The sequence below is a fragment of the Bos grunniens genome, chromosome X (assembly GCF_055505025.1).
Source record: "Bos grunniens cultivar Pamir isolate PY7600 chromosome X, Bosgru_T2T1.0, whole genome shotgun sequence".
Classification (NCBI taxonomy): domain Eukaryota; kingdom Metazoa; phylum Chordata; class Mammalia; order Artiodactyla; family Bovidae; genus Bos; species Bos grunniens.
The window spans coordinates 130,601,236-130,622,944 of NC_141194.1; the positions used below are offsets into that span (position 1 = coordinate 130,601,236).

The window sequence follows — 21,709 nt, forward strand, 5'->3', positions numbered from 1 at the left end:
CTAAATAAGCTTTTTAGGAAAGAATATGAAAGCAAAATATACCACAAAGAATCAAGTAATTATGTATACAGTAAAACAGAGTAATGGCTAACACTCCAAAGTATATTGGATATGAGTCACTAGCAGTATTACTTCCTCCTGTGAGTCTTTCCTTCATACCATAATGGGAAAAAATGATAGAAGTGACCATTTGCTTATTTATGCAAATGGTACCTTGTACCTTGTATGCATTCAATCACAAAATCTACACCACTGTAGTGGAAAACGGGATTGTAAGCTCTTCAAAGGCAGGAGCTGTTCCCTTTTACATCTCCATAATCTAGTACAGTGTGACACACAGTGACTGGTTATTTAATGATTTATTCTACTACGCGTTAATTCCACAGTCACCTAATTCACATACTCTTAGACTACATTAGCCTCTGTTGGGAATTCCCTGGCGGTTCAGTGGTTAGGACTCTGCACTCCTACTGACAGGGGCTGGGGTGCAATCCTGTAAGCCACACAGCTTGGCCAAAAACAAAAAAAATTAGGCTCTATGGGGAGGGAGGAAGGAGGAGGGTTCAGGATGGGGAACACGTGTATACCTGTGGCAGATTCGTGTTGATATATGGCAAAACCAATACAATGTTGTAAAGTCAAAAAAGAAAAAAAAAAAAAAAAGAAAAAAAAAAGCCAGGGAAATTGATAATGAATATCTATATGAGTATTAACTAATACAGTTTATCCCAGGGTATATTTGATCAGCAGAATATAAAAGGATAAAAAGACAGCATTAACTTTTGTGCAGGCCAAGAGCCTAATAGGTTATAAACACACCCTTCTGGCCTAGAGATAGACAAGCAAATAAACAAAAAACCCTTCCCTCTTATAAGCCCTGAAAATCAAAGATCTAACTAATACTGCCTTCCTTTGAAAAATATCAATATGGGGATATAGTTTTAAATTTTAAAATAATTTAAACTCTAATCTAAGCTAGATTTTTCTAATTATTTATTGTTTATATTTCAATAGATACAAATCTTGACTCTAACTCTGGAACCCAAGAACTCATCAAAGAGTTTTCTGTGATGCAGAAATACCTCCATCTGCTGGAACTTTAGGTGTCTGTTAATTCTATAATCCTGGAAACTAAAAATCCAACTTTTTTGGTGGTGGGGTTAGATATTATTCTATTTAATTATATTTCAACAAGTATTTATCATGTGCTTAAGATGTGCCATGCCCTGTGCTATGTGATGTGAAAACATAACAGGTTGAACTAAACTGCCTGACATTAAGAAGCTCATAATCTACAGGGAGGATGTGTAAATAACCACCATAACTCAATGGAACAAGTGACATACTTACAGTACATATGCCATCAATTCTGAGGTTGAGACAGACTGGGCCATTGAGAATAATGTGTGAAAGTCCAGGAAGAAAGCTCTTTCCTGACAAAGGTTATGTGTCAAGGCTCAGCTGCCTTTCTGCTCCCCCATCAACCCAAAAGTTCAGGTGTGGAAAAATGGTGCAGCTGAATACTGGATGCATTCAGGACACAGCTGCTAAATCTAAATCTATTTTGGCCCTACAAATGGAGCTGGATTCTGCCTGAAGGCCGAAGGCTGCCAAATCCTAATTTAAGACACTGCCTTTCAAAAAACAGAATTAAAAAAAGAAAGACTCATAATCAAAATACCTCATGACCTAAATGATCCAGTGCACACATTACCTTTAAATATGATCCATAGTATTTCGTTACATATGAGCTGTCACACTGACTCAAAACCGTTATTTCTTGCTGAATGTCTTCAATTTCATCCTCTGCTTCCTCGAGGTCTATGATTTTAATAGCAACCACTTGCTGGCTACGGTTATCAATTCCTTTGAAAACTTCTCCAAAGGAGCCTTTTCCAATGCGTTCTAATTTTGTGAAGAGCTCTTCTGGATCGGCTATATTATTCTGACGGGGCAGGGAGAAAAGAAAGGGAAGAACACAAACATTTAGTATCAAAGTTTTAAATGAAGGAAAATAAATCTATCTAAAAGATTTTATCTTTTATCACATTTATCTAAAAGAAAGCATACAAATTCCCTTGACTCTCCACATGTGCTTTGTTAGAACAACTGTAACCCAAACGGGTAGTCCATATTCTATTGGATCACCCACATTAAATGGGCTTAGCTGATCCTGCTATCAGAAACAATCTCATACAGCAAATGTTGTCTCTGGCGCATGCCAAAGGGCCAGACTCTTTTTAGAATAAAGCAGCTGACTATATACAATTTGCACATTAGTGCAATGGTAGTGATAGTGAGAGAATACCTAACCTACTGTAGGTAGGGGCGTCATTAAAATTCTTACATTCCACCAGCAAAATATTACCTTTAAACTCTCCGACTTGGACAACCCAATCACAGCACCTGTACTTGAAAACCACCATGTAAACAACACAGAACACAAAAGACCCAAGAATCTACAAGTCTTTTTTTTCCTCCTTCTTCATTTGGGATCCTATCTATATGTGTGGCTCAGCTGGTAAAGAATCTGCCTGCAACACAGGAGACCTGGGTTTAATTCCTGGTTCGGGAAGATCCCCTGGAGAAGGGAATGGCTACCTACTTCAGCATTCTTGCCTGGAGCATCCCATGGACAGAGAAGCCTGGTGGGCTATGGTCCATGGGGTCATACAGAGTAGGCTATATGACCGAGCAACTAACACTTTCAACTTTCATCTGTATGTAATGCTCTCATCAATGGCTGAAAATAAAATTCCAGAATAAGTCAATATTTTTCTACAGCAAAATCTGAATTAAGCATAAGTCTTCAGGTTAACAAATATATTGGCAAGACTTAGATTTTATAACTTCACTGTCCTTCCCTGACTCAGAAATATCCGACATCTAATAGTGCACAATTTTTATTTCAAATTTGACTCCCACAGGATAACCCTTCAGTCAGTTCAGTTCAGTTCAGTCGCTCAGTCATGTCCAACTCTTTGCGATCCCATGAATCGCAGCACACCAGGCCTCCCTGTCCATCACCAACTCCTGGAGTTCACTCAGACTCACGTCCATCGAGTCTGTGATGCCATCCAACCATCTCATCCTCTGTCGTCCCCTTTTCCTCCTGCCCCCAATCCCTCCCAGCATCAGAGTCTTTTCCAATGGGTAACCCTTAACCTTACTTAAATTCATATTGCTGAATATATACTGCTGATCAAGTAGAAATAAGGATTTCCAAACCTTATTTCCAAACCAAAGGGCATGTTATTAATTAATTTTACTTTTTCATGGAAGGGCATTTTATTTTAAATATAATAGTAGTGTGTACATGTCAATCTAATTTATACTTAACTGCCTTATTAGTCTACATCTAAAACTTTACTTTGAATTCCTTCAAAATATAGAAGAATGTTATATAGTTCTAACTTGTCTATATTTAATTTGTTAATTGCACCTAGATTATTTGTTCATTTATTACAATTTAACCTGGTCATCAATTTCAGAAGGCAAATTATAGAGTTATTAGCATCATCCCCTAATATCTTTTTTATTAGACAAACAGATCATTAACATTATTTTCCTCTCAAGTTCATTGTACCATCATCACCAAATAGACCCAGTAAACTGCCCGCTTTTGAGTAACTGAAAAACTTATGACTGATTTTAAAGAATTTCACCAATTTTTCTCTTTTCGACCTGCCTAAAAGACAGTTTACACATGACCTGCTTAATTTACAAGCTTCCCCATTCTCCTTGATTGGACTTTTTCCATTTTTAAAAGACAACTTTCCATGTATGCCATAGTCTCTCTGGTATGGCAAGCTACTTGTTATCTCCACCCACCTCCAGTACGCACGTGGGACAAATACCTCTTCAGCTGCCCATACGGGCCTTAAAAAATAGTTTAGACTTCCGTAAATTGCAAGTGTTTCTTTAATGCCAACATTTTGTTATAATACCTTCTACAAAACTTGAGTACCATCATTATTGTTTAACTTGGTGCTTAATTTCTTACCAAGACATTGTGATTACTATCACATAATAGCTAACCCACAAGTTACTTCTTCCTACTTTTGGTAATGGTTCTTTTCTTTCTAGTAGCTTGTGGCAAAAATACTCATCAAATAGCTCAGTGATAGGTTCATCACCTTACAGTTTCCTAAATTCAGTGAATTTGGAAAAATAAATAGAGCAAATCTTTCAGGTTTCCTGATGTAACTACAAAATACTCTAAAAGTTATAAATATACCGTTGATGAAAAAGTAGACAATATGTACTTTCTGATAACACATTCTGGACTAGGAGGTATATTAACTGTATAATAAGATTTTTTTTGTTGTTGGAAGAAACAAAGATTAAATCCTAATCTTCCTAATTCATGTTTTAAAAGGATTTGACTGAAACAACCACCCCGAGGGAGAACACAGCTGTTCTTGCTTTCTATAATAAATGGGTTCCTGAAAGTATGTAAATCAAAGACTTAAAAATCAAGTCACATTTTGAATTTTAAACATGCTCTGAAGTGAATCCTAACTCATCAGTGTAATTTAAGATTTTAAATCAAGAAATACAAAATTGGAAAAAGAGAAAGATCTATCATTCATACAACATTTGCATTTCCCAATCTTTCATTGGGGGACTAAAATATTATTGTTTGGGGGTTTTCTCATGCAAAACCCCAACTTTCAGAGTGAAGGGAATCTTGAAAACAAGTTTTCACTAGTTATAACCTCACCTCCCTGACTTCCTAAATCTGGGATAGACAATACCTAAGTCCTAATTCCCCATTCACCACGTCACCAGGTTCTTAAACCAAAGTATACTAAGTCTTTATTAAGACATATTTCCTTCCGGCTTTTCATGCAAGGGCAAAAGTCAAGTAAATAAATAGTAAACACTCCAAGCAATGTAATTTAAAAACCACCTTATAAAGACGCTGGTTTGCCCAATCATTCACACCACTCTTCTAAGAAAATCAAGTCAGCTCCCTCTCAACCCAAATCAAATATTCTTTTAAGAATATTAAAATGTTTAAATCTATCTCTATTGCAAATGAATTATTGAAATATCTGTGTTTGCATTGGCTTCTCAAAGCCATAGCCCAGGAAGAAGCTCTAAGTTCTGCAACAGCAAAAAGGATGAATGGCTAAATTCATGTCACATTTACTCAACAACTAATGTTAGATGATTTATACATGCTGCACAAAAATGGGTCTGTGAAAATGAAAACCTCAGAGATCCGCCTCAGGACATTCTCGTTATTCCTGACCTTTATCACCCGTCCTTTGCTTGGATTTGAACTCTTCAGCTATAGGTACATTTTTGCAAACTAAAGTCTTAGAGGGTATGATCACCACTAAAACAACAATGATAACAACAGCCTTTTACTATGGAAATATTCTTAGAAAGTCCAAAGGGAAAAAATGGAGGATCATCATCTTGTCTCTCATGGAAAGTCAGGGGCAGATGGGTGGGAGATCAAGATGGCAGAGTATGAGGATTCTGAGTTCACCTTCTTCCACCAACACATCGAAAGATATCTACACGTGAAACAACTCTTGCTGAAAACAATCTGGAACCTTTACGGCTCTTCTACAACCAAGGTTACAAACAAAGAATGCACAGAGTTGGGTAGGAAGGGAGGAAATGAAATCTGGCCAGGACAAGTGCCTCTAGTACGGGACACACAAGAGGAGAAGGATTTCACAGTCTCAGGGATCCTCCCTGGGGAATGATGGGTTAAAGATACCTGTTGGGCATGACTCTGGGAAGACAGCCCCCTTAGCTGGTTTGAAAACCACTGGGACTTAGCAGAGGGCTGTAAGAAACCAAACCAACACTCTGCTCATGAAGCACATGCACACACTTGCTTACTCTCATGGAACCAGGCAGAGGAAACAGACTGAAAACTACCTGGGGTTCTGACTGGTTTCCCGCAACTGCCACAGCCTGTTCCCCAGACTGGCCGGGTTCCCACTCCAGCTTCTCTTGCTCCAGTGCAGTGCACTGCTGCAAAGGCTGACACCGCCAAGAAGAGTGTTCACTCTTAGAGAAAAGGAAGCTGCCTTGGACACATCCCTGCCTCTGAACAGGGAGAAGGAAGCTATTACCAGCATGCACACGAGGAAACAGCCTGAAGATTGCCTGGGGCTCTGACTAACTTGCTAGGACGGTCTCAGCACTTACCCTGGCCTGTCCCGCAGTCCTCTGCTAGTCCCTGTTGTTCAGCGCTGCTCTCCACTAGGGCAGAGGTGCCACTGCCCGGGGGGATGCACACACTTGAAATGGAACCAGCTAGGACCTGATCCTCAGGGCTTCTGCTCCAGTACCTTGGGCACCAACTGCCCCCAATGGGGTGGTGATGGCCATTGAGCACAGGAGAAGCCCTGGCTCTAGCCATTCCATCTCTAGCCCCACCTTCTACCATGGTGATAGCTGCCAGCACACCCTGGGCGAAGGTGTGACTCCCGCTCACGTCAGATTCATCTCTCCCACCAAAGCCACTGGGTACACGTAGACTGCATAGGGATGCTCTCACAGAAGCAACTTTATAGAGACAGAGATGTTAGGGGAATAGGATTTTAAAATGTAGATTTTTAGAATGTGGTTGAACTTATATGACTACCAGTTTAAAACAAGTACATTATAGGTCAACATATAGGAACCTGATGGTAACCGCCTATCAAAAATCTGCCACAGATTAAAAAAAAAAAAACTAAAAAGAAAGGACCATACCACTAAAGAACATCATCAATCAACAAGGGAAGAAACAGAAGAAATGAACAGATAACTACAAAAACAACTGGAAAAGAAGTAATAAAATGGCAATAACGACATACCTATAAATAATTACTTTAAATGCCAATGGAATAAATGCTCCAATCACATAGGGTGCCTACTGTATAGCACAGGGAACTCTTCTCAATACTCTGTAATGACCTATATAGGAAAAAATCTAGAGTGGGTATATATTTATATATAACTAATTCACTTTGCTGTACAGCAGAAACTAATACAACACTGTAAATCAACCATACGCCAGTAAAAACAAAAAGACACAGATTAGCTGACTGGATAAGATAATGAGACCCATATATATGCTATACAAGAGACTCACCTCAGAGCTAAAGACACACACAGATTGAAAGTGAGAGAGTAGAAAAAGATATTTCATGCAAACGGAAATGACAAGAAAGGAAGGATAGCAATACTCATATCAGAAAAATCAACTTTAAAACAAAGCCTATAACAAAAGACAAAGAAGGGCATTATATAATGATAAATAGATCAATACAAGAAGATATTATATTCATTTAGATATATGTAACCAATACAGGAGAACTTAAATAATATAAAGCAAATATTAAGACTTAAAAGGAGAAACTGACAATAATACAACAATAGTAGGGAACTTCTGACACCACACTTACATCAATGAACATATCACCCAGACAAAAAATCAATAAGGCAACAATGCCCTTAAATGACACAACAGACAAGCTGGATTTAATAGGTATTTAGACTTATAGGACATTCCATCCTCAAACAGCAGAAAACACATTCTTTTCAAGTGTACAGGAAACATTCTCCAGGATAGCTCACAAGGCCACAAGCAAGTCTCTCAACAAATTTAAGAGAAATTACATCAAGCATTTTTTCCCAATTACAGTGGTATAAAACTAGGAATGACCTACAAAAGAAAAATGGGAAAAGCACAAACAGGTGGAGACTAAACAATAAACTATTAAAAGACCAATGGATCAATGAAGAAATCAAAAAGGAAATCAGAAAATACTTCAAGATAAATGAAAATGGAAACGCAACTTTCAAAAATCTATGGGAAGCAGCAAATGCAGATCTAAGAGGGAAGTTTACAGTGATACAGGCCTCCCTCAAGAAAAAAATCTCAAACAGACTAACCTACTGTCTAAAGAAACAGAAAAAGAATAAAGCCAAGAGTCACCAGAAGGAAGGAAATAATAAAGATCAGAGAAGAAATAAATAGAGACTAAAGAACAATAGAAAAAAAATCAATGAAACCAGGACTTGTTTTCTGAAAGCATAAACAAAACTGAAAACCTCTAAACTGGCTCACCAAGAAGAAAGAGGATCCAAAAGAACAAATAAGAAATGAAAGAGGAGAAATTACAATCAATATCACAAAGATACAAAAAAATCTTGAAGAGAGTACTACAAACAATTATATGCCAATAAATTGGATACCTAGAAGAAATGGACAAATTTCTAGAAATATGAAACCTGCAAAGACTGAATTAAGAAGAAATAGATAATAGACTGATTACCACTAGTGAAACTGAATTTGTAATAATAATAAAAACTCCCAGCAAACAAAAATCCAGGACTGGATGGCTTCACGGGAATTCAACCAAACATAAAGAAGAGCTAATGCCTGTCCTCAAACTATTCCAAAAATCTGAAGAGAATGGAACACCCCTAAATTCATTCTGTAAGGTCACCACTATTGTAATACCAAAATCAGACAAATACACTGTAAGAAAATAAAATTTCAGGCCAATATCTTTGATGAATATAGATTTAAAAATCCTCAACAAAATATTAGCAAATTTCATACACCATGATCAAGTAGGATTTATTCCAGTGATGCAAGATTGGTTCAACAGTCACAAATCCATCACTTAATATACCACATTAACAGCAGGAATGATAAAAATCACATGATCATCTCAACAGATGCAGAGAAAGCTTTTGACAAAGTTCAACATCCATTCACGATAAAAACTCTCATCAAAGGTGGTACAGAGGGAACATATATCAACATAATAAGGGTTATTTATGACAAGCTCACGGCTAAAATCATACTCAATGATAAAAGGTTCAAAATTTTTCCTCCAGAATCAGCAATCAATTCAGTTCAGTTGCTCAGTCGTGTCCGATTCTTTGCAACCCCATAGGCTGCAGCACGCCAGGCTTCCCTGTCCATCAGCAACTCCTAGAGCTTGCTCAAACTCATGTCCATCAAGTCAGTGATGCCATCCAACTAGCTAGGATATTCACTCTCACCACTTCTATCTAACATCATATTGGACATCCTAGCCACAGCAATCAAATAAGAAAAAGAAATAAAAGACATCTAAACTGGAAGGAAAGAAGTAAAACTGTTACTATTTGCAAATGAGATGATACTTTATATAGAAAACGCTAAAAAGAAATAAAAGACATCTAAACTGGAAGGAAAGAAGTAAAACTGTTACTATTTGCAAATGACATGATACTTTATATAGAAAACACTAAAGTCTCCACCAAAAAAAGAGAATAACACAGTAAAGTTACAGGATACAAGATTATATACAGAAATCTGTTGATTTCATTTTTTTTCTTTTTTTCCAGAGACTGTTGTTTTCATTTTTTAACTGATTTTATTTTTTAATTGGTGGAAAATTGCTTTACAATATTGTCTTGGTTTCTGCTGTACAATAATGTAAATCTGTCATAATTATATTACACTACTGATGAACTATCAAAAAAGAAATTTTAAAATACCATTTACAGTTGCAGCAAAAGAATAAAATATCCCAGAATAAATTTAACCAAGGAGGTGAAACTTCTATACTCTTAAAACTATAGAACACTGACAAAGGAAACTGAAGATGATACAAACAAATGGAAAGTTATCTTTCATGTTTGTGTGATGGAAGAATTGATATTATTAAAAATGTCTATAGTACCAAAAGCAATCTACAGATTTAATACAATCCCTATCAAAATATCCATGACTTTTTTTTATAGAACTAAAACAAATATTGTAAACTTTACTTGGAACCATGAAAGACCCTGAATAGCCAAGGCAATCTTGAGAAAAAATAACAAAGCTGGAGGTATGCTACCTGACTTCAAACTACTACAAGTCTATAGTAATCAAACCAGTTTGGTCCTGGCACAAAATCAGACACACAGATCAATGAAACAGAATAGAGGGCTCAGAAATAGGCTTCCACATTTATGGTCAATTAATCTATGCCAAAAGAGGCAAAAATATACAATGGAGAAAAGACAGTCCCTTCAATAAGTGGTGCTGGGGAAATTGGACAGTTACATGTAAAACAATGAAATTAGGAGGACAAGATGGCAGAGAAGTAGGTGGATGTGGAGTACATGTCTCTCCACTGATACATCAGGAATATATCTTCAGACACCGAAGTGCATGCAGAACACCAGCTGAGAGCAGACAGGAGTACCTGACCAGTGGAAAAGAATATATAGAACCACGCAAAAGTCTGTAGGATGAAGGAACTAGGGGGGGAAACAGGAGTGTTAGTAAGACTGGACCTACCCTTGGCGGGTGTAGGAACTGAAGCAGAAGTCCAATCCCCACATCAGGGAAATTGTCTGAGTCAGAGGAGAAACACTTAAGGCTGAGAGTGAAACAGCTGATCTTTGTCAGCCTAAATGGAATGAGAATTAGACAGTCCTTGCCGCAGCCACACGTACCCTGCACCCTGGACAGGGATGCAGGTCCCCTAGAAGCCGCAGCGGCTGGGAGCTGGAGCTTAGGGACTGTGGAACAATCCCAGGGTGAGGGCTCCTGCTGACTGTGGAGAGACGGACTGATGGGATATGAGGGAGGAGACTGTGGTGGGAAATGCCTATGGAGGCATGGAAGGCACATGGCAGCCATGGAAGCAAGGTGATACTGCTGAGTCACATGTAGGGGGTGGAGCCATCACCATAGCCTCTCTTTCCCCACATGCCAGCATCGGCGGCTTAACGATAGAGAGGCTGGCCCATCAAGCATCTGATACACAGAACTACAGAGTAGGACCCCACGCAGAGTGCCCCTTTAAGTGACTGATGCGCGCAAGTACAGAGTAGGACCCCACCCAGGGTGCCCCTTTAAGTGCCTGATGCACTGATCTACAGAGTCGGGCCCCAGCCAGGGGGGCCCCTCTATGTGCCTGACAGGCCAAACAACAGAGAAGGACCCCAGGCAAGGGAGCCCTCTAAATGCCTGAAGCGGCAGAGCTACAGAGAAAGACTAGCCAAAGAGGCCTTCTGAACACCAGCTATCAGAAGCTCAAAAAAGACTCTAATAGGGCCATAACTCCTGTGGCTGAGGCAGTCTGTGTCCCTGCACACTTGGTGCCACCAGGGTCCCCACAACCCAAGCAGCTGAGCCACATTCACACTCAACCTTCACTGGGGAAGAGCTGCCACAGGGAAAAAAAGTCTTGCATCTATGCACGCAGGGTCACTTTTGTCGTGTCCAGCTTTTTGTGACCCTGTGGACTGTGGCCTGCCAGGCTTCTCTGTCAGGGGGGTTCTCCAGGCAAGAAGACTGGAGTGTACCGGCCAATAATGGTTGCCATACTCTTCTAGAGCACTAGATTTCCTGCGGCCCTAGCTGCCAACTCCCCTGAGTACCCAGTGCTGCCAGATTCCTGAGACCCAAGCAGCTGCACCACCTCTGCAACTGGCCCTCACTGGGGCAGACCGAAGTCCTCCAGGGCAGCCTCAGGAGCAAACCCCAGTGGATGACTCACATGCACAGGAGGAAATAAAACCACAATTGAAACCCAGGGGCAGTGTGGCTAAGGAAGAAGACCCAAAACCTTCCCACCAGCTGTACAAGCTGCAGATTAAATCCACACGATCAACTAGGCAGACTCTGTGTCTACAGAATATATAAAAAGACACAGAGCTCCCCCAAAAGAAAATGCATTAGTGCTGATAGCTGTGGACATTGGAGGCATGAACACACAGGAGTTGGACCAGACTAGAATCTGAGCTGCCCCCACAGCAAGTCCAGAGACCAGCACAGTGTTGGAGGGCATTCTAGGGAGGTGAGGTGGACTGTGACTCCCAGTGAGGGAAAGGACCCTGACAGCAGTGACTCAAGAAAAATATTTATTATTCTTATGTTTTTACCTGTTCTCTAGTTTCTTTTGGATATTTTTTCTTTTTTCCTCCCTCTGTTGTAGTTGTTGATTTTATTGGCACTATGAAATCTAATTAAGCTTTTGAGTTTTTTTTAATCACACTTTTTATTGTTGTTACAAACCTCTGCCTCTTTTCTTTTTTTAATTTTAATTTTTTTAAACCTATTATTATTTTTATATTTATTCCTTTGTTTGCTTTTCCTATTGTTCTTTTCCCCTTCCAGTTAATCTTTAGTGTATATAAATCTTCTTTACCTACCTCTATTTAACTTTGAATATCTATTCTTCCTTTCTTTCCTTTCCTCTCAACATATTTGTTAGTTTTGCTTTCATTGCTTTATTCCCTACTGGGCATCTTGCTTTAGTTTTGTTTTTCAGTTTGTGCTGTAGTTACTTTTGTTCTTAACTGGCAGATATAATTTTTGGTTTCCTTTGTTCACCAGGTCAATCTATTTTATTTTATTTTTGTTGGACTGTTTTGACTTTGCTCATTGGTGTATATGTGTATACTCCATTATTTTAATTATTATTTGCCTGATTTTGTAACTGCCATTTGTTTGGGGTTTGTCTTTGGTTGTTAGTTTTTGGGTATTGGTTTTAATCTCACTTAATTCCATAACAAACCACTTGTGGAACCTTTGTTTTTGACCAGAGATCAAGCCTTTGGAGTGGGAGCACTGACTCCAAGACCCTATACTACCATAGAACTAACCCTAGGGAGTATCAAATAGTGAGAACTCACACTAAGGAAACCACTTGAATACAAGACCTCGCCACCAGTAGCACCACCAGTAGCACCAGTAGCAGGATGCCTCATCCAAACAAAAACAAAACAAAAATACAAACCAAATCATCAGAAGACAGGATTACCACCTCACTCAGGCTTGCCCATTAGAGGAAAAAGCAAAAGAAAACTCAGCACAAATCTCACCCTATATGAAGCTTACACAAACCACTGCACCAGTCTTAGGAGGGCAGAAACCAAAATGAAAGAATTCAGCCTTGAAGCCTGGAAAAAGGAGACCTCAAACACAAGAAGTTTAAAAATAAATAATGAAAAAGCAGAGAAATACTGCACAAATGAAGGAACAAACTAGAAACACAGAAGTCCAAATAAATGAAGAGGAAATAGGCAAACTACCTGAAAAAGAATTCAGAATAATGATAGTAAAGATGATCAAAAACCTTGAAAACAGAATGGAGAAAATGCAAGAATCAATTAACAAAGACCTAAAAGAATTAAAGAATAAACATACAGAGAAAAACAACACAATTACTGAAATTAAAAATACTCTAGAAGGAATCAATAGCAGAATATCTGAAGCAGAAGAACAAATCAGTGAGCTGGAAGATAAAATGGTGGAAATAATTTCTGAAGAGCAGAATAAAGTAAAAAGAATTAAAAGAACTGAGGATAGTCTCAGAGACCTCTGGGACCATATCAAACACACCAACATTCGAATTATAGGGGTCCCAGAAGAAGAGGAGAAAAAGAAAGGGTATGAGAAAATTTTTGAAGAGATTATAGTTGCAAATTTCCCCAACATGGAAAAGGAAATAGTCAATCAAGTCCAAGAAGTGAAAAGAGTCCTATATAGGATAAACCAAAGGAGAAACACACCAAGACACATACTATTCAAACTAACAAAGATTAAACACAAAGAAAAAATATTAAAAGCAGCAAGGAAAAAGCAACAAGTAACATACAAGGGAAAGACCATACGTTTAATAGCTAATAGCTGATCTTTCAGCAGAAACTCTACAGGCCAGAAGGGAATAGCAGGATATATTTAAAGTAATGAAAGGGGAAAATCTACGACAAAGATTACTATACCCAGCAAGGATCTCATTCAAAATTGATAGAGAAATCAAAAGCTTTTCAGACAAGCCAAAGTTAAGAGAATTCAGTACCACCAAACCAGCTTTACAACAAATGTTATCAAGACTTATATAGTCAAGAAATACAACCGAAGAAAAAGATCTACAAAATCAAACCCCAAACAATTAAGAAAATGGCAATAGGAACATATATACCAATAATTACTTTAAATGTAAATGGATTAAATGTGCCAAAAGACACAAACTGGCTGAATGGATACAAAAACAAGACCCATATATATGCTGTCTACAAGAAACCCACTTCAGGACCTCAAGACACATACAGACTGAAAGTGAGAGCATGGAAAAATATATTCCATGCAAATGGGAAGCAAAAGAAACCTGGAGTATCAATTCTCATATCAGACAAAATAGACCTTAAAATAAAGAATATTACAATAGATAAGGAAGGACACTACATAATGATCAAGGGATCAATCCAAGAGGAAGACATAACAATTATAGATATATATGCATCCAACATAGGAGCACCTCAATACATAAGACAAACACTATCAGACATTAAAGGACAAACTGACAGTAATAAAATAATAGTATGAGATTTTAACACCCCACTCACACCAATGGACAGATCATCAAAACAGAAAATTAATACAGAAACACAAGTCTTAAATGGTACATGAGAAGGATTTCACTGATATCTTCAGGACATTCCATCCAAATGCAGAAGAATACATCTTCTCAAGTGCACATGGAACATTCTTCAGGCTAGACCACATCTTGGGTCACAAATCAAACTTCAGTAAATTTAAGAAAATTGAAATTATATCAAGCATCTTCTCCGACCATAACACTATGAGACTAGATATCAATTACAAGAAAAAAAAACTGTAAGAAACACAAGCACATGTAGATTAAATAATACATTTCTAAATAACCAACAGGTTACTGAAAAATCAAAAGGGAAATCAAAAAATTTTATAAACAAATGACAATGAAAACATGACAACCCAAAACCTATGGGATGCAGTAAAAGCAGTTGTAAGAGGGAAGTTTATAGCAATACAATCCTACCTCAAGAAACAAGAGAAACATCAAATAAACTAACTTTACACCTAAAACAACTGGAAAAAGAAAAAACAAACAAACAAAAAAACAAAATTAGTGGATGGAAGGAAATCATAAAGATCCAAGCAGAAATAAATGAAAAAGAAATGAAAGAAACAATAGTAAAGATTAATAAAACTAAAAGCTGGTTCTTTGAGACAATAAACAAAATTGACAAGCCTTTAGCCAGATTCATCAAGAAAAAAAGAGAATAATCAAAGCAACAAAATTAGAAATGAAAAAGGAGAGGTTACAACAGACAATGCAGAAATACAAAGGATTATATAAGACTATAATGAACAACTATATGGCCATAAAATGGATAACCTGGAAGAAATGAACAGATTCTTAGTTCAATCTTCCAAGACTGAACCAGGAAGAAATAGAAATTATGAACGACCCAATTACAAGCACTGAAATTGAAGCTGTGATCAAAAATCTCCCAAAAAACAAAAGCCCAGGACTAGATGGCTTCACAGGAGAATTCTATCAAACATTTAGAGAAGAGCTAATGCCTATCTTTCTAAAACTCTTTCCAAAATTGCAGAGGAAGGAACACTTCCAGAGTCATTCTATGAGGCCACCATGATCCTGATACCAAAACCATACAAAGACAACACAAAAAAATAGAACTACAAGCCAATATCACTGATAAACACAGATGCAAAAATCTTCAACAAAATTTTAGCAAACAGAATTCAACAACACATTAAAAAGCTCATACACCATGATCAAGTTGGGTTTATCCCAGGAATGCAAGGATTCTTCAATATATGGAAATGAATCAATGTGATACACTATATTAACAAATTGAGATAAAAACATATGATAATCTCAATAGATGTAAAAAAAAAAGTCTTTGACAAAATTCAGCACCCATTTATGATTAAAACTCTTCAGAAAATGGGCATAGAAGGAACCTACCTCAACATAGTAAAACCCACATATGATAAGCCTACAGCAAACATTATTCTCAATGGTGAAAAACAGAAAGCATTTCCCCTAAGATCAGGAACAAGACAAGGGTGTCCATTTTCACTACTATTACTCAACATAGTTTTGGAAGTCCTAGCTACAGCAATAAGAGAAGAAAAATAAATTAAAGGAATCCAGTTTGGAGAAGAAGAAGTAAAGCTCTCACTGTTTGCAGATGACATGATATTGTACATAGAAAACCCTAAAGATAACTATCAGAAAATTACTAGAGCTAATCAGTGAATTTAGCAAAGTTGCAGGATACAAAATCAACACACAGAAATCACTTGCATTTCTATATACTAACAATGAAAAATCAGAAAGAGAAATTAAGGAATTAATCCCATTCACCACTGGAACAAAAAGAATTAAATATCTAGGAATAAACTTACCTAAGGAGATGAAAGATCTGTACACAGAAAATTATAAGACACTAATGAAAGAAATCAAAGATGACATAAACAGATGGATTCCATGTTCCTGGGTAGGAAGAATCAATACTGTGAAAAAAACTATACTACCAAATGAAATCTACAGACTTAATGTGATCCCCATCAAATTACCAATGGCACTTTTCACAGAACTAGAAGAAAAAATTTCACAATTCATATGGAAACACAAAAGACACTGAATAGCCAAAGCAGTCTTGAAAAAGAAGAATGGAGCTGGAGGAATCAACCTTCCTGACTTCAGATTATACTGCAAAGCTACAGTCATCAAGACAGTATGGTACTGGCACAAAAACAGAAATACAGACCAATGGAACAAGATAGAAAGCCCAGAAATAAACCCATGCACCTATGGGTACCTTATTTTTGACAAAGGAGGTAAGACTATACAATGGGCAAAGACAGCCTCTTCAATAAATGGTGCTGGGAAAATTGAACAGCTACATGTAAAAGAATGAAATTAAAACACTTCCTAACACCATACACAAAGATAAACTCAAAATGGATTAAAGACCTAAATGTAAGAACAGAAACTATAAAATGCTCATTAGAGGAAAACATAGGCTGAGCACTTGATGACATAAATCAAATCCTCTATGACCCATCTCCTAGTGTAATGGGAATAAAAACAAAAGTAAACAAGTGGGACCCAATTAAACTTGAAAGCTTTTACACAGCAAAGGAAACTATAAGCAAGGTGAAAAGAAAACCCTCAGAATGGGAGAAAATAATAGCAAATGAAACAACTTACAAAGGATTAATTTCCGAAATATACAAGCAGCTCATACAACTCAATACCAGAAAAACAAACAACCCAATCAAAAAGTGGGAAAAAGACCTAAACAGACATTTCTCCAAAGAAGACATACAGATGGCTAACAAACATATGAAAAGATGCTCACATCGCTCATTATTAGAGAAATGCAAATCAAAACTACAGTGAGATATCATCTCACACCAGTTAGAATGGGCATCATTAAAAAGTCTACAAACAATAAATGCTAGAGAGGGTGTGGTGAAAAGGGAACGCTCTTACACTGTTGGTGGGAATGTAAATTGATACAGCCACTATAGAAGATGGGGTGTAGGGAGATTCCTTAAAAAACTAGGAGGAAACCCACCATCAATTCAGTTCAGTTCAGTCGCTCAGTCGTGTCTGACTCTTTGCGACCCCATGAATCGCAGCACGCCAGGCCTCCCTGTCCATCACCAACTCCCGGAGTTCACTCAGACTCATGTCCATCGAGTCAGTGATGCCATCCAGCCATCTCATCCTCTGTCATCCCCTTCTCCTCCTGCTCCCAATCCCTCCCAGCATCAGAGTCTTTTCCAATGAGTCAACTCTTCACATGAGGTGGCCAAAGTACTGGAGTTTCAGCTTTAGCATCATTCTTCCAAAGAAATCCCAGGGCTGATCTCCTTCAGAATGGACTGGTTGGATCTCCTTGCAGTCCAAGGACTCTCAAGAGTCTTCTCCAACACCACAGTTCAAAAGCATAAATTCTTCAGCGCTCAGCCTTCTTCACAGTCCAACTCTCACACCCATACATGACCACAAAACCCACCATATGACCCAGCAATCCCACTCCTAGGCATATACCCTGAGGAAACCAAAATTGAAGAAGATACATGTACCCCATTGTTAACTGCAGCACTATTTACAATAGCTAGAACATGGAAGCTGGAGAAGGCATAGTCAACCCACTCCAGTGTTCTTGCCTGGAGAATCCCAGGGACAGGGGAGCCTGGTGGGCTGCCGTCTATGGGGTCGCACAGAGTCGGACATGACTGAAGCGACTTAGCAGCAGCAGCAGCAGAACATGGAAGCAACCTAGATGCCCATTTACAGATGAATGGATAAAGAAGTTGTGGTACATATACACAATGGAATATTACTCAGCCATAAAAAGGAACGCATTTAAGTCAGTTCTATTGAGGTGGATGAACCTAGAGCCTATTACACAGAATGAAGTAAGTCAGAGAGAGAAAGATAAATATCATATACTAACACATATATTGGAGAAGGCAATGGTACCCCACTCCAGTACTCTTGCCTGGAAAATCCCATGGACCGGAGGAGCCTGGTAGGCTGCCGTCCATAAGGTCGTTAAGAGTCGGACACGACTGAATGACTTCACTTTCACGCATTGGTGAAGGAAATGGCAACCCACTCCAGTGTTCTTGCCTGGAGAATCCCAGGGAGGGGGGAGCCTGGTAGGAGTCTGTCTATGGGGTCCCACAGAGTCGGACACGATTGAAGTGACTTAGCAGTAGCAGCAACGTATATATATGGAATCTAGAAAAACGATGAAAGTGAAAGTGAAAGTCACTTAGTCATGTCTGACTTTGCGACCCCATGGACTTTACAGTCCATGGAATTCTCCAGGCCAGAATACTGGAGTGGGTAGCTTTTCCCTTCTCTGGGGATCTTCCCAACCCAGGGATCAAACCCAGGTCTCCTGCATTGCAGGTGGATTCTTTACCAGCTGAGCCACAAGGGAAGCCCAAGAATAATAGAGTGGGTGGTAGCCTATCCCTTCTCCAGTGGATCTTCCCAACCCAGAAATTGAACCAGGGTCTCCTGCAGGTGGATTCTTTACCAACTGAGCTATTAGGGAAGCCCAGAAAAATGGTACTGAAGAATTTATTTGCAGGGCAGCAATGTAGAAACAGACATAGAAAATAGACTTTATGGACATGGGGAGAGGGGAGGAGAGGGTGAGATGCACGGAGAGAGTAACATGGAAATTATATTACCATATGTAAAATAGATAGCCAATGGGAATTTGTTGTATGTCTCAGGAAACTCAAATAGGGGTTCTGTATTAACCTATAGGGGTGGGGTGGGGAGGGAGATGGGAAGGAGGTTCAAAAGGGAAGGAATATATGTATACCTATGGCTGATTGATGTTGAGGTTTGACAGAAAACAACAAAATTCTGTAAAGCAATTATCTTTCTCTTAATAAATAAATAAATTTAAAAAAAAGAATGAAATCAGAACATTTTCTCATACCACACACAAAAAAAACCTCAAAATGTATTAAGTACCTAAATATAAGACTGGAAACTATAAAACTTGCAGAAGAAAATATAGCAGATAACTCTTTCACACAAATGTAGCAATAGTTGTTTTTAGATCTGTCTCCTCAGGCAAAGACAATAAAAGCAAAAAAATAAATAAACAGGACATAATTAAATTTAAAGCTTTAGCACAGCAAGGGAAACCACTGACAAAACAAAAAGGCGATCTACTAAGTGGGAGAAAATATCTGTAAATGATATACCTGATAAGGGGTTGGTATCCAAAATATATCAACAGCTCATCAACTCAATATAAAAGAAGCAAACAATTTAATTTAAAAATGGGGAGAGGATCTGAATATACATTTTTCCAAAGAAGACATACAGATGGCCAACAGGTACATGAAAAGATGCTCAGCATCACTAATCATCTGAGAAATGCAAATCAAAACCACAATGAGATATTACCTCACACCTGTCAGAATGGCTACCATCAAAAAACCCACAAATAACAAATGTTGGGCAGGATGTTGAGAAAATGGAACCCTTGTACAATGGTGATGGGAATGTAAACTGGTGCAGCCATTGTGTAAACAGTATGGAGGTTCTTCAAAAAACTAAAACTAGAACTACCATATGATCCAGCAATCCCACTCTTGAGTATATATCCAAAGATAATGAAAACATCAACTGAAAAAAGATATGTGTACCCCATAGTTCACAGCAGCTTTATTTAAAATAGCCAAAATATGGAAACAACCCGTGTCCATCAATAGATAAAGAAGAAGTGGTATATGTATACAATGGAATATTACTCAGCCATCAAAAAGAGTGAAGCTTTTCCATTTGCAGCAACATGGATGAACCGGGAAGGTATAATGCTTAGTGAAATAAGTCAGAGAAAGATAAATAGTGTATTAAAGTTATCACTTATATGTGAAATCTAAAATATAAAACAAATCAACATATATAACAAAACAGAAACAGACTCAAAGATATAGAGAACAAACAGTGAGGAGACGGGCTTGGGACGGGCAAGATAAGGGTAGGGGATTAATAAGTACAAACTACTATGCTTAAGCAACAAGATATACAGTATAGTGCAGGGAATTATAGCCATTATTTTGTATTAACTTTAAATGGAGCATAGTCTATAAAAATATTGGGTCACCATGTTGTATATCTGAAACTAATATACTATTGTAATCAACTATAATTTAAGTGAAGTAAAAAAGGCAAGTCAGGGGCAGATGAAAGGTTTCTTACATACTTAAATCACAGAATTAAGAGGGCTGGAAGAACTCTCTTAAAGTCTTTTCTAAGTGATCTCCAGTCCTCGCTACACATTAGAATCATGAGTACAACTTTTAAAAAGCAGATACACAGGCCTCATCCCAAAATTACTGATTCAGAATCTCTGAGACAGGGGCCCAGGAATCAGTATTTTAAAAAAAACCATTCCAAACTATTACGTATGTAGTTATTTTGCCACCAATCTTAAAATGAGCATTCAGGAACCACTGAGCAAACAGATCTGAAAATGGTATCCTTCATTATAGGGAACTCATGTCCCCTATTTTTCCCAGGCAAGCATATAGCACTCTTCTAACTCTGCACACTCAAAGTGGACAACTTGGAGATTAAAATAAAACCAAGAGATCTTTAGTATTTATATATACATACCTATATTTAAAAAATTGAGTCTGTTATACTTCTAAGGAAGGACACTTCAAATAAGACTATAAATGTAATATTCAGCAAAACACATGCAACATATCCCACATTCCTTATGTATGTATTCTTGAACAATTTGTACCCAGTACAGTCTATATAATAGCAGGATACATAATAAGTTAAGATTTAATTGATGACCGTTTTGAATCAACAGTCATCACTGACAAAGAGTAAAAGTTTAGTTCTCGGCGCTTATAGAAAATGGGTACAAACTGTGCAGTGGGATGCAGGGGCAAAAAAAAAACAACCAACAAAAAAAAACAACATTTTCTCTCAATCCTGTTAGGCTCTCTGGCTAGGTTTGAAAATTAAACTAAGACAGATGAATAGAAGAAACGAATGTAATTTTATAAAAGTTTTAACCTCCATGAGGAAACAAAGATTGAAAGAAATGGCTAAACCTGTGTGTTTTTATACTAAGTTTGATGAAGAGCGCAGAGTGGAACATCATGGAAAGAATGACTGGGCAAAGGGTATGTGCTGAACACAACACACTGTGGGAAACTTAGCAACACCTGTTTGTTCCAATGCTTTTTGGCATCCCATTGTCTCTGGAGATAAAGATGCCCCTTCCATCTGGGTATAGGGAGAGGACCTCTCACATGACAGTTTAATGACCTACTTTAAGGCAGCAGGGGAGGGGTGAGTCTTTATCCAACTCCTTCAAGTTAAAATATTCA

General features: G+C 37.9%; 1 protein-coding gene across 2 annotated transcripts in view; it reads right to left on the bottom strand.

Annotated features, from left to right (window-relative positions):
* The window catches only part of STK26 (serine/threonine kinase 26), a 66,479-nt gene that overhangs the window by 20,358 nt on the left and 24,412 nt on the right, over positions 1-21,709 (bottom strand). For both annotated transcript variants that reach the window (XM_086388299.1, XM_086388300.1), the window contains one exon: positions 1,715-1,945. In XM_086388299.1, the coding sequence (XP_086244425.1) occupies positions 1,715-1,945 (231 nt within the window). The remainder of the gene's footprint in view (positions 1-1,714; positions 1,946-21,709) is intronic.